Genomic DNA, 13,851 nt, shown 5'->3' with positions numbered 1-13,851 from the left:
TATGTAGATATACATGCATAACTGCGTGTGTGTGTGTGTGTGTGTTATGTGTGACTGTGTGTGTGATATGTGTGTGCATGTGTGGATGTGCATGCGTGACTGCGTGTATGTATGTTATGTATAACTGTGTGTATGACATGTGTGTTATGTGTGTGTGCATGTGTGTGAATGTGTGTGTGTGGATATACATGCAAAACTTGTGTGTGTATTATATATGTGAGACTGTGTGTGTGTGCATGTGTGACTGACTATGTGCGTGTATGTGTATGTATGTGCGGCTGTGTGTCCCCCATCATGTATGTGGCAGTCAGATGACTACCTTGTGGCGTTGGTTCTCGCCCTTCGTCCTCACATGGGTCCCTCTCAAGTTGCCAGGCTTTCCTGCCAAGTGTTTTCTACCTGCTGAGCCATCGTGGCAGCCATAAATACTGTTTTAATTGAAAGGAATATATAAATTATCTGCGTTAATCTCTTCACCTTTTCAAAATAAGATCACCTCAGCAACTTTAAGTGGCTCAGATAAAGCAGGCGCAGGGCTGGTGTGGTGGCTTATGTCTGTAACACTAGCGCTCAGGAGGCTGATGCAGGATGACTGCTGCGAGTTCAAGGCCAGCCTGGGCTACATAATGAGCTTCAGACCACTCTGGGCTGCAGTGTGAAACCCCATCTTAAAAGCCAAAATCAAACAAAAGAAAAAGAGACAACAAAGACTTGCCCTATAGGCTGCCTTTCCCTTCCCTCCCACAGTAGTCAGATGCTGGTGGCCGTGTCCCCTGAATCCGCTCCAGTGGAGCTCTGTGGGGAGCTAAAGCCTGTCACTCAACAAAGACCTGAATCTTTTTAGTCCCTGGCCCATAAAACATCAGCCATGAGCACAGAACCCAAAATACTAAGTCACAATCTATTTTAAGAGGTCATATTTGATTGCATGCTACATAAGCAGAAAGGGTGATTAGAAAGAAGGAAGCAAGAGCCTCTCGGTGTTGAGCTGCAAATGGGGATGTGACTGCAGTCGAAACAGGCCAAGAATAAGGGGAAAAAGTATTTTTCTTGAGAGGAACCATGAATACAGAGGCAGAGGACACAGAGCCCAGCATGCTATAGTGTTTGTTTGGAAGAGATGCTTTTGGTTAGAAAGCAGTAGAAACCTCATTGGAAGGATTCACACTAAAAACCCTATAAGAACTAAACCTTTGCCCTCTGGATTAAAATCTTGATATTGTTTTGACAACGATGTGATTTAACCAGACCATTGTTTGAAGTCAGATAACTCATTGGTAATATCCATGAAGAATTACCAAGAAGGGTAATAAGGTATATTATTAGAAAGTGATTCTGTTCTGTGCTTGGGGAGGGAAGTGTTTGTCCCAAGGACCTGCCAATGGGAGACAGAGAGATCAGCAAAGGGGAGAAGTAAGAAGACAGAAAGAGATTGGTGAGCACACGGACAGGACAGAAAGAAAGGGAGTGGACCAGGGTACCTTTCATCTTACTAAGGAAGTCAGCGGTGGAAGGGGTGGTTCAGCGAGTAAAGCACTTACTGTGCACCCCTGAGGACCCTGGGTCAGATCCCTAGAACCCAGGTTAAAAAAGCCAAGCAGGCATGGATGCTGCCTGTACTCCTGGCCTTCAGGGGGCAGAGACAGGATCCAGGAGCAAGGTGGCTAGCTAGACTAGCCAGAATCTGGGTTCTAGGAGAGACCCTGCCTGATGTCAAGTTTGGGCTACATATACATGTGGGCATGCATGCACACTCGTGGAAAAATAAAAGGAAGGGAGGGAGGGAGGAAGGGAGGGCGGGGCAGAGAATGAAGAAAGGGGAAGAGAAGGAAGGCAGGAGACGAGGTAACATGGAAGAAAGATGATCTGTTTAGCTATATAAATTTGTGGTGGTTCTAACATATTGTTCTATTTTACAGAAAAAGATAAAGTTCCTTTACCTTTGTCCCCTGCCTTATTCAATGGCAGAAACATAAGCAGATGGGTGGGTGAGTTGTCTGGTTGGTTGGAGACAGGGTTGCACTATAGCCTTGGCTGGTCTCAAACCCATGATCCTCCTGTTATAGCCCCACAGTATGCACCATTGTACCAGGTTTGTGGTTTGTGGTTCAGCTCTGACATGAGACATCAAGTTCTGACGTTCCCAGCTGAGTTCAGTTCATGAAACACTAAGACTTCTGAATGTGGTTCCTTCAATACAAAATGCTTTTGTGCTTTTGTTTTTTTTTTCTCTTACATGTATGGTTCCTTTGGCTTGTTGATATCTACTTACCTTGTCTCTGAGAAGGTTGACCCTAGCATATAAAACATCTCTACATAGGTTATCTTACTTTGTTTTCAAAGGATGCAAGCTGTTGCCCACCGACTGTCCAGGTTGCTGAAGCCCGGAGGAATGCTATTGTTTCGGGATCATGGAAGATACGATAATGCTCAGCTTCGTTTTAAGAAAGGTAATAGAAGCCGGAGAGGTGGCTCAGAGGCTCAGAGTGTGTGCTGCTACTGAAGAAGGGGGTTGGTTCCCAGCACCCACATCAGGTAGCTCACAAGCACCTATAGCTCCAGCTGCAGGAGCTCTAATACCCTCTTCTGTCCTCCTCAGACACCCACACATATGTGCATATACCTACATAAGACACATATATACATTATTTAAAATAATTAATATAATTATTATTTAATATTAATATATAATACACAATTTTAAATATACATAATTTTAAAATTGCTTACAAGGTAATAGTATGCCAGGTGGTACACACCTTTAAATCTCAGCACTAAGAAGACAGAGGCAAGTGGATCTCTGAGTTCAAGGCTAGCCTGGTCTACAGAGAGAGTTCCAGGATAACCAAGGCTACATAGAGAAGCCTTGTCTTGAAAAACAAAACAAAACAAAAACAAAAACAAAAAACCAAAATCATGTCAAATTGTTTGGGTTTATATTGTCTTTTAATGGGATATTAAGTTCTTCTCTTTTGTCATATTTTAGGGCGTTGTTTATCTGAAAATTTTTATGTCCGAGGAGATGGTACCAGAGCTTATTTCTTTACAAAAGGTATGCTGATCAGTCTCGCCTAGGGTAGGCGGTGAGCTGTGAAAACCCTCCTCAAGCGTCTGCTCACAGGGACACACTCAGGAGCTGTGAGCACGAGGCCACAGTGCTGATTAACACAAGTCTTCATGCCCCGGTACTCACAATAGTGCCACACAGAAGCATGCAATGGCCTTTTGCCCTTCAATATTTTTCCAGTTAAAACTGCCTTTAAAGAGTCGGTTGTTTCGCTCTTACCCTGGAGCGAAGGTACAGGGTGTAATTTGGGAGTTAGTGTTAGCCTGAATATGAAAGAAACTGATAAGATGCCACAGCCAGAGGAAAGAATTTTATTTTTAAAGGTCTATAGAAAATTCGATCTCAGTAGTCAATTTCTTGTCTTTAGTAAATACTTTTGACAGCACCAGGTGAACCGTGCGTTCAGGGATTTCTCCAAAGTTAATAGAGCCTTTTATAATATGTGATCTTGGATGATTTTAAGCAAAGGCTCAGAAAGGAGGCACATGTCAAAGTATGGAAAGCTGTAGCCACAGCTCGGCTCACAGTAACTTACCCTGATCAGGCTGACCCGTCCGTCCGTCAGCCTGTCTGTACTCGCAGTGTATGTGGGAATGAAGAGGCCCCACCTGGTGTTGTGGGTTTCCTTCACCCAGCTCTCTGCTTCTTGGTATAAGAGAATCGGATGAGCAGTCCTCCATGGTGTTCCATTGGGTCTCACCCCTCTCCCCCCCACCACATGCTATATCGTTGACTGCCACTCTTGTCTCAAAGGGGAAATCCGCCGTATGTTCTGCGAGGCTGGATTACACGAAAAGCAAAATCTGGTTGATCATCGCTTGCAAGTGAACAGGAAAAAGCAAGTGCAGATGCACCGAGTGTGGATTCAAGGAAAATTCCAGAAACCATCGCCCTGGACTCCACAGAGTGGAAATTAGCATTCACTGCATTCTCAGGACCGAACTATGTGTCATGTTAAAGTATGAACCCAGGGCCTGATACTGTTCAAAGACTTCTCTTCCAGAGATGAGCAGAAGAGCATCCGCAGCTCTGCTGGTCTGCTGTCAGTGCTCTCAGGACATTTTAAGAACAAGGATGTGACTTGAAAGAGTCTCCCACCCTCTGGGTTTCCAGAACTTGAAATGTATGTTTGGTTTTGTTTCATCTAACCATGTTCCCTTGAATTGTATGACTTTGAATTAAGAAGCGTATAGTTTTGAGAAATGTAACCCGTCCATGTTTTAGAAGTGGAAAAATGATCTACTTTATTGTTGAGTATGGTAAAGCAGTCAAACTGCCCTCTGCTGTCAGCCAGTAGCAGCGGCATAGTGTGCCTTGTTCTTGGGGGAACTCAGGATGAAGGGTTACTGTGTTTTGTTCTGTTCTTATCTATTTTCTCTCAAAACTCACCAACCACCACCACCACCACCACCACACACAAGTGTCTGAAATACAACCTTAGTTTCTCTTTCCAAAAAATGGGGAAGTGTGACCCTTGTTAACATCACTTCCGGGCTATTCTTAGATATGCAGATCATCTTTGAGACACTGTCTGTGCTGTGGTGGCCAGTTTTAATTGTCAACTTGACACACTCTAGAACCACCCAGGAAGAGTCTCAGATTGTCAGTTGTCTGTGAGATTGTCTTGATTGTATTAATTGATGTGGGAAGACTTGTCTACTGTGGGCAGTACCATTCCCTGGAGGTTGGACCCTGAACCAAGTAAGTGTGGGAAAAGGGAGCTGAGCACTGGCACACCAGTATTCATGCTCGCTCTTCTCCTGACCATGGGTGTAACCAGCTGCTTCAAGCTCCTGCCTCCTTGACTTCCTGCTGTAACTGGGTGGACTGTAGCTTGGAGTTGTGAGCTAAAATAAACCTTTTCTTCCAAAAGTTGCTTTTGTTGGAGTTTTGTTTTGTTTTGTTTTGTTTTGTTTTGTTTTTATGTGCATGGGGTTTGCCTGAATGCATGTCTGGGCACCACGTACATGCCTAGTACCTGCAGAGGCCATTGGTATCTCTGCCTGCAGAGAGCATCGGATCCCTACCTGAGTTATAGGTGTTTGTGAGCCTGTTGTATGACAGACTTTTCCTGAGAAGAGGCAATATACACTTGTCTACTCGCCCACAGTAGGGAGTCCATGACAGAACAAAGGATGGATACCACTAAAGTTCAATTTAGTGAACCAGTGAGTTTTATTAGGGTCATTTACAGGAATATGGATGAGGGGTTGCTTACAGGAGTAGAAATGACTCAAAGACAGCTGCATCACCAAAGTCAACCCCAGCATGGGTGACAGCTCACAAAAACTGGGAACCAGGAGCCCACTGCACAGCCTGCAGGCTGATTGGAGAGTGCCCTTTCCAGGTGCCTCAGTTCTAAGCCTCTTCCAGTAGCTCGGCTGGTCTCTGCTTCTTGGCATCTTGACTTGTCTGGAAGTGGTGTTTACTATTTATTCTGGGGAAGGAGGGGCCTAGTGAATTTAGTCAATTTTAGGGACTTCCTGCAGCTATTCTGAGTTATTTACTTTTTGTCTTAACTTTGAGAGCTAGACTGTTTCAATCTGGAAGGAAACCACTATACAACAGAGCTGTCATGTGGGGACTGGGTGTCTTCTTCTGGAAGAGCAGCCAGTCTTAACCCCTGAGCCATCTTGCCAGCCTCACTGTCAGGGTATTTTATCACTGCTAAACTAAAGCATTTATTCAATAAAATCCTCCTTAACCACTCGAAATGTATTTGTTTCCCTTGCTTCAGAAAGAAAATATGTTGGCTTGCTAATTGCCCATTGTAAAAAAACAGAGTCCCTAAAACAAGTCCCCCATTATATAGTGTTTACTGAATGCTTTCATTATATGTTATCGAAGTTTGGGTTCACAACTTGTGCCCCAAGTCAGGTCTGGTTACCCATCTTCAGTAAGCCAATTAAAAGAGCCAGACTAAAGTAGAAAATAGAAAAGGAGACTTATTCAGTGTGGACACATTGAAAAGATGGACAGAGAGATCAAGGGGACTCCCCCCAGGTTCAGTCTTTGGGGTTCTGAAGGTTTAAATAGAGACCTGAAGAAGCAGCCCTCTCAAGGTGTGGTCTCTGTAAGCCCTGATCTCAGAAAGAACAGATGAGGAAATAAATCAGTGGGAAGAAATGCATAGTCCTCTGAAAGCAGTGGTCTGGGAAAATAGAGATCCAAAAGTTTTTCCCTCCTTATTTGTTTGCTTGTTTGAAACAATCTAACTCACAGCCCCGGCTAGCCTCAGCACAGAGCAGAGATCCTGCAACCCTGGCCTTTAGACCTGATTCATGGTGCAGACTAGCCTCAGCACAGAGCAGAGATCCTGCAACCCTGGCCTTCAGATCTGACTCATAGCCAGGGTAGCCTCAGCACAGGGCAGTGATCCTGCTGCCCTGGCCTTCAGATCTGACTCATAGCCAGGGTAGCCTCAGCACAGGGTAGTGATCCTGCAGTGCTGGCCTCCAGGGGGTTCAGATTTCCAGGTGTGAGACTTTTTAATAAAATCACTTAGACTGTTTGGGGTTGTGTGTTTGTAACCCTTCAGAATTGAAGATATTCGAAAGAGATGCTGGTGTCTCTCAGTCTCACTGTCAGACTGTTGAAACAGTGGACCCCAAAGAAGTAAAGCTTTCACCCAGGAATCTCATGCTGGGAGACAGAAAGGGTACCAGCCAGAGGGGTACTTGTGTCCCAGAGAGAGATTCCACACAGTTCTAACAACTCCAGACCACCTCTAGGACAAGACTAAAGTCCAGCCAAGGGCCCAATGGTGGGCCCACACATCAATGACACTGCTTAGATGTGCCAGTCCTTGGCCCTCTATTTAAAATTTAATCTCATTCTTGAAGATTGAGGCCAACTTGGAGTTTCTCTGGGTCTCTGTCCCTCTTCCAGTGCAACCACACTAAGTGAGTCTTTACTGTTTTTCACTTCAATTTGGGACTTTGCTGTTTGGGTTGGTTTGGGACAGTGTCATACTCTGTAGCTCTGGCTGACCTGGAACTTGTTTTGTAGATCAAGCTGCCTTTGAACTCAGAGATCGACCTTCCTCTGCCTCTCCAGTGATGATATCAAAGGCATGTGCCACCACACCTACCTAGCAAGTTTGCCTCTTTTAATTGACTTACTGAGGACAATGGCCAGACCTGATTTGGGGCACAAATTGTAACCCCATAGTTTGAGAACAGGTTGACCTTGGGTCCTATTGGGACAAAACAGCTTAACTGATGGTATTTCCAGAGCAGACAGAGTCAGGCAAAGTGCCTAGGGAACGATCTTTAGGAAAACCGTTCAGTTCTTACTTCATCCTAGCACACAGGGCAGGTGTGTTCACTCCTGTATGGAGAGAACATCTGTGTGGGGAAATGGGACAGGATCAACCTTCTGGGAGGAGATGGGCTCAGACTAGTCCTTGACTCTCAAAGTATTCAAACTAGATCAGTCTGTACAGAAGTTAATGAGGGATGGTGCAGAGAGGTGGGGCAAGTCAGCTTGTAAACAGTAGCACTGTGAAGATGGGACTTCTCATCTTCAAACTAGAGCCATCCAATTTGGTTGGTTTATTTTCGTTCACTCTAGCCATGGTGTTTTACAATAAGATGTAGAGAAGTCTGTTGAAGACTTGTCTATGGCATATAAAATGGAGTGAGGTCTGTGATCAGTGATGAAGAAAACCACAGGCCCTTTTAGAATAAATTTGCCTTTGGTGGCAAGTCCGTAGAAATACAGTTGTCACGGTTTCTGTTTAAATATGCACACATCAGTAAATGGAAGAATCAGAATTTGCCCAAGACTCTTTTTTTTTCCCCAAGACTCTTAACTCACTTGTATTTCATAATTAAAGTCTACATTTAAAAGCCAAGACAGTCATGAAAGTATTATATGCAACAGGGCAGTTTAGATAAGTTAAATGTTGCTATGGGAACCCCAACAGATCTTCTCATGTCTCCATTTAAAAACCATGGCCCAAGGTGGTTTTAAAAAACAACAGAAGGTAAAATTATTCTCACATTCTCACACATGTAAATTGTACTGTCTCTCTCAGTTCTAAATAGCAGATTCAAGCCAGCCTCTTGACTGGCACAGTAAAACTCAGCTTCATATCTTTCTATAATGTATTACAGCATGTGAGTTAACCTTTAAAAGCTTCAAAAATACATCAACCAAATTTGGACTCTGAGACACAAACTGGGTTGCCTTGGGCTCTCTCCAGCACCAGTCTCCTAATCCTTGAACATCTCCACAGTCGTCCCTCCAGATCCCACCCCCCCCCCACCACACCCCATCTTCTGTTTGTCTGATCCGTCTTTTCCCACTTAGCCTACCTTCATCGGCCTCCTTTTTCAGGTTTGCTGCCAGATAGAAATGTAAATTTAAGCAGAGAAAGCCAAGGGAAGGGCCATTCGGAATTTTGCCTGCAGATACTAAGAAATTGCGAGGTGTCACAAATATATCTGTTTAGGTATTAGCCTAAAGTATCTGCTAACTACGTGGAATTCTAACCCTCCTCACATCCATAAAGCTAGACCATGGTTAGCAGAAGCTGATGTTTAAAGATCCCTTTTCCAAGGGAGCCGCACTTCAGAGAGTCCATTTTCCCCAACAGGAAAAGGTATGTTCCTTTGTCTTCCACATTGGTTAAAAGTACGGTCTCCATTTTCACCAATTCTGAAAGTTACCTTGGAGCACTGTCTGCCTGGAAACATCCTCCCATGAAGCTCTGCTTGAGAAGGTTTCGAGGCTACTCATTAGGGGTCTCTGTTACACATCTCCCATTGTGCACTGGAACACTCAGTTGCCATTGACTTCTGCTAACATACTTGTGCGAGTTCCCTATGCAGCGTCTCCAAACTGAGAATACATCCCGATTTCTACCATTAAGTACTTGTAAATCATTGCTACACATTAGTTGGTGTGTGAAAATAGCTATCTTCCTGGGGGCTGGGGGGGGGGGGCACACAAAAGCCAGAGTCACATGAACGTCTGCATCGTCTCATTCTCTCCCTGAACTGCTTCACCCCACCTCTGTGGTTTTCCATCTCCTAAGGTCTGAAGCCTGAATAGATCAGCTTTGTTACCTAATTGGTTCTGATGTTGGTTATGCTCCTCACAGGAGCAGTTGACTTCACATTTGCATCGCTAATAGCCCTCTTTGAGAGCCTCTGCCCCTCCTGCCTGCCTCTGCTAGTCATCAGTAGACTACACACACACACACACACACACACACACACACACACGTTGAGGGTACTTTCCCCTCTTGTGGAAGCACATTGTAAATCCTAAGCACTGAATATGGGAGGTGTTGTTATTAATAATAGCGTCTACAATCTACAAGGCAGCGTGCACACAGCACTCAACATGTACTTTTTCAATGCTTTTTGAGACACTGAGAGAACAACAGTACTGTGCTGTGGGAAAGGTATTGCCTGGGAGTCTCCCAGGAAAAGAATAGGTTCCAGGTCCCATTGAACCACTTCACTACTCTCCATTCAGCTCTGAGTGCTGATTTTGTATACAGTAGGTACTTCATTTGATTCCCAAGAGCCTATGAATTAGCTGTTACTGGGGCCATTTAACAGATGAGGCGGGTGCTCTGAAATCCTCGGTAACTCGCCCAGGATATTAGAGGTATTAAGTGACAGAGTCAGGATGTAGACCTGGAATTGCCTTTACTCCAAAATCCTTTTCATTTGTGGGTTCACAGGCTGCTGGGAAAAACACTGAGGAATAGAGAGCCTCTAAATGTGGTGCAGAGCTTGTGGGAGCTTGGCTCGTAGAACCCTCAAGGATCCTCCTGCTCATCGAAGATCCGGTCATTCAGTGAAAAAAGTAGGTCACACTTGACTGGGTTATAAAATGGAAAGGAAGGAGGGAAGGGAGGTGACCCGTGAGGAATGACAGAGCAAAACCCCTCAATCAGTTCTCTGCAGCATTCTGAGTCTGCTCAGCTGTGCCCCACCCCCAACCCCCTGCTCCCATCCCGGAGACCCCACAGGCTCAGCCTTGAACCTGGCGTACCTCCTAGCAGAGCACACAGCACTTGCGTACTCCTCACTTTAAGTTAAAAGGAAAATTCAAGGAAGGGAAAAGGCCCTTAAAACATCTTCAGAGGGATTTGGCTGTACTGTAACCTAAAAAAATCTGTGAAGTCGGGAGGTGTCAGAAAGAAAGCATGCATGAAACATCTTTATTTAAAGCCTGTGTGTACATGAATGACACATTAATGCCAATTCAAACATGAAATGTGGATCCTTTTTTGGAATACGGTCTGGGATTCGAAAGGCGCAAAGGTACCCTGCACGCTGGTTTGCATGGGGTTATAGATATAAATGGAAGTAAAAGAACTCTTGCATCTTCGTTTTTTTAATAAACCTGTGTTATGGCCTCAGAGCTATAGAGGAGAGTAGGTGCCAAAATCTGCCTTTCATTAACATAGGCCTTAAATGACAAGGAAGAGGTGTTGAAGACAAAATTACTTTTTCCTATGAGTATGAATCAGCAAAGTGCAGCAACAAGCAAGTGATAATAGCTGTGCGGGTGAGAGCCTACGGGGGCGGGGGGGGGGGAGGGAGAGGGGGGCGAGGTCAAGAAAAATAGCATCAGCTGGAAAAGACACAAGCACACCTGCGAGGCCTATGCAGGAGGCTACAGAGCACAGCTCCCCTGAACACCACCTCAAAGGGCTCAGAGCACAGTAAACCCAGCTTGGACAAAACACATTGGTATGAGATGGGTGGAACACATTAAAATCTCCAGATGGTTGAAGACAGCCCACCCTCAGCTGCCGCTGGAGCTGTCAGAGGCAAGCTACAGGTGCCACTGCTTGGCCAAGAACTTAAAACAACAGCTATTGATTCTCTGTTGCCTGCGGCCTCACAACCACTTAACCTTTAAGAAGGAGAAGCTAGAGTAGTGATTCTCAACCGGTGGGCACAGCCCCACCTTGGAGTCAACCGACCTTTTCACAGGAGGCCACCTAAGACCATCGGAAAACACTGGTTGTTGCATTCCAACTCGTAACAGTAGCAAAATTACAGTTAATGAAGTAATAGTGAAAATAATTTTATGGATGGAGGTCCCCACGGCATGAAGCACTATATTAAAGAGTTGCAGCATTAGGAAGGTTGAGAACCACTGAGCTAGAGAGAGGCAGATGAGCACTGCAGAAAGGGTGTGGGTGGGATCAATATTGGACTTGAAGTAGTCACAGTGTCCAGATACCTGTGAACTTGGCATCTCAGTGTTCTGTGTGTTCTGTGTCTTAAACATGATTTTCTTTAACAAGCAGCTACTAAGGAAAGCAGAGAGCCCACCCCCCCGGCGCCGGGGTGGGGGTGGGTGGGGGGTGCAGGGAGCTTTGCTCTCAGATGTTACAAAGAAGATGACCCTTGATAGGTTCCCCGACACCAACAAACACCAACCTCATCTCTTCTACATGGGCTAATGAAACTGGATCCAGGAAAAATGTGCATTTTGCTATACTTACACAAATTCCTTGGCAATGTTCTCAACCTATAGTTCCTTTTCAGAGCTACTTCCTAGTCCATTACAGGAAAAAAAAAGTAGCAATTAAGTTTTCCTCAGTTAATCTTTGTATATCAAGTAGGATTGTTTCAAAAACCACCGTGGGAGGTGCACTAACCCTTCGGGCTTTTAAGGCCTTTTCACTGGGGAAAACTGCTCTAAACGCTGTGAGTTCCTAAAATTAATGATGAGATGCTATTGAGTTGATTGCATTAGTGCGGTTTAAATTTTTCTTTTTCACTGTTCAGTACTTAGCACAAGCAGCATCACGCAGTCGCTGCCTCATTTCTCTTGATTTCTGCCTCCTTGGAGTAACATGTCTCCCTCCCGAGGCCCTGTCCTGCCTAACAGAATGGTCCCTCTCCATCCATCTTTAGCGGCATGCAGCTCCTGCAGGTGAGCGAGACCACGGCACCCCTGGGCAGCGCTGGGAACTCAGTACTAAAAATCACCTGAGAGAAAATGGCTGAAATTGCCTGCGTAGCACACGGCCCTGAAGCAAGAGGAAAATTTCTGCCTCCAAGGGTAATTACTTTTCTCGCTTCTCACAGTTCTTCCTTCACGGCGCTCATTTATTTTAATACGCACGATCCACTTTGAATTTCTAGAAGATAGGGTTTCTGTTGTTAGTGGTGTTTTTTGTTTTGTTTTGTTTTTTTAATCCAAATGAAAGGTAAGATTCAGGATCCAGAAAGGTGTGTGTCCTCATCCTCACACGCGTATATTCTTAGGCATTCCTCATTTGTGGCTTTCTTTCCTAATAGAACGCTTGGGCTCTGGAGACTAGGGAAACAAAGCATCATTAGAAGTCGCCTTCTTTCACTCCCTTCCCTGTGTGCCTTCCCGTCGTCCTCGCGCGCCTCCGGGTGCTTCTTTCCCTGGCCAAATAGTGCAAGGAAATCCTTTGCAGATCTCTTGCTTATTTTAGGGCAGGGAACAGCCATGGACACAGATTTGCCACTTCAGGGGCTGCTCGTTTCCTCTCTTCAAAGTTTGGTTGAGCGAACGGGACCTGGGGTTTGCTCGCCACCTACAGTGGCAGGGGCTGGGTACCCAGCAGTCCTGTGCTGAAGTGAGAATTAGGTCTTGTGCTTTCCCTGGGCCAGCAAGCTCACCTTTCCCTCGTAGGTTTGTTGTTGTTGTTGTTGTTGTTGTTGTTGTTGTTTTTAGCTTTGACTTTTAAAAAGTATACATTTGTATTTCTAATTGATGCATAGTAATTGAATAATGTAGTGTTGGCGCACATGCGCATGCACGCACACACACCTTGGCTTTGAACTTTAGCATGCTCGCCATGAGCTCTGCTTTACACTACTTCACCTGCTCTAGCTTTGACTCCTTCCAGTACAAATTATTAGAGCTGTTTCTCCTCTGGGATGTAGAAGCTGGGCATAGGCACAAGGAGAGTCTCGAAAACAAAGCGGGCTCTTTGCAGCCTTCCTGTGGTCAGAGGCCATGCCAGGTCCCTGAGTAAGTTTTTTTTTTTTTTTTTTTTTTGTTTTTTAATAGTCCTGGCTGTCCTGAAACTCACTTTGTAGACCGGGCTGGCCTCGAACTCAGAAATCTGCCTGCCTCTGTCTCCCAAGTGCTGGGATTAAAGTGTGTGCCACCCGGCCCAGTTTACGTCATGTAAGTTTTAAAAGCCATCTATACTTTCTTCACTGTGGCACAGTGTTATTCGAGTTGTACCACTCTATTCCGTATTGATGTTTACATAGGAATAGAATGTACTAGGAGTGGGTGGGACTGGAGAAATGGCTTCTGTGGTTAAGATCACTTGCTGCCATTGCAGAGGACCCAGGTTCGATTCCCAGCACCCACATGGTGGCTCACAACCATCTGTAACTTCAGTTTCAGGCCATCTAACACCTGCTTCTGACCCCCTTGAGCAGCAGACACGTGTGGTGCATGGACATACACGCGGGCAAAACACTCGCATGAAGTAAAGTAAAATAAATAAATCTAAAAGCAATCGAAAATAATTCTAAAATTATTAAAAATTATTTAAAAGAGAAGAAAGAATGACCTCTGGGATCAGCCTACTGGAGGAATCGTATTCATAGTTTGTTATTGTGTCTGTAACTTTCCAAAGAGATGTGCTGGAGCCTATCCAGGTATTAACACTTATGCTGTTTTCTACATTGGAAGTTGGGGATGAGAAAGTTGGATAGTGAATGGAAAGGAAGTAGAGAGGGGCGGGTGGGGAGCAGCAAATCAGAGGGCTCCGCTCTGTCGGTAGTGGGCGTCACCTTTCTAAAGGGTGATCT

At 45.0% G+C, this 13,851-nt stretch overlaps 1 protein-coding gene across 2 annotated transcripts in view; it reads left to right on the top strand.

Moving 5' to 3' along the window:
• Positions 1-4,939, top strand: part of Mettl8 (methyltransferase like 8) — a 91,828-nt gene extending 86,889 nt beyond the window's left edge. For both annotated transcript variants that reach the window (NM_001110512.2, NM_145524.3), the window contains exons 8-10: positions 2,344-2,450; positions 2,987-3,052; positions 3,821-4,939. In NM_001110512.2, coding sequence (NP_001103982.1) covers positions 2,344-2,450; positions 2,987-3,052; positions 3,821-3,984 — 337 coding nt within the window. In that variant the 3' untranslated portion in view covers positions 3,985-4,939. The remainder of the gene's footprint in view (positions 1-2,343; positions 2,451-2,986; positions 3,053-3,820) is intronic.
• Positions 4,940-13,851: the final 8,912 nt, after the last annotated feature.

This window comes from Mus musculus, chromosome 2 (assembly GCF_000001635.26).
Source record: "Mus musculus strain C57BL/6J chromosome 2, GRCm38.p6 C57BL/6J".
In the NCBI taxonomy this organism is placed as follows: domain Eukaryota; kingdom Metazoa; phylum Chordata; class Mammalia; order Rodentia; family Muridae; genus Mus; species Mus musculus.
This window is presented reverse-complemented; position numbering and strand designations above follow the sequence as displayed.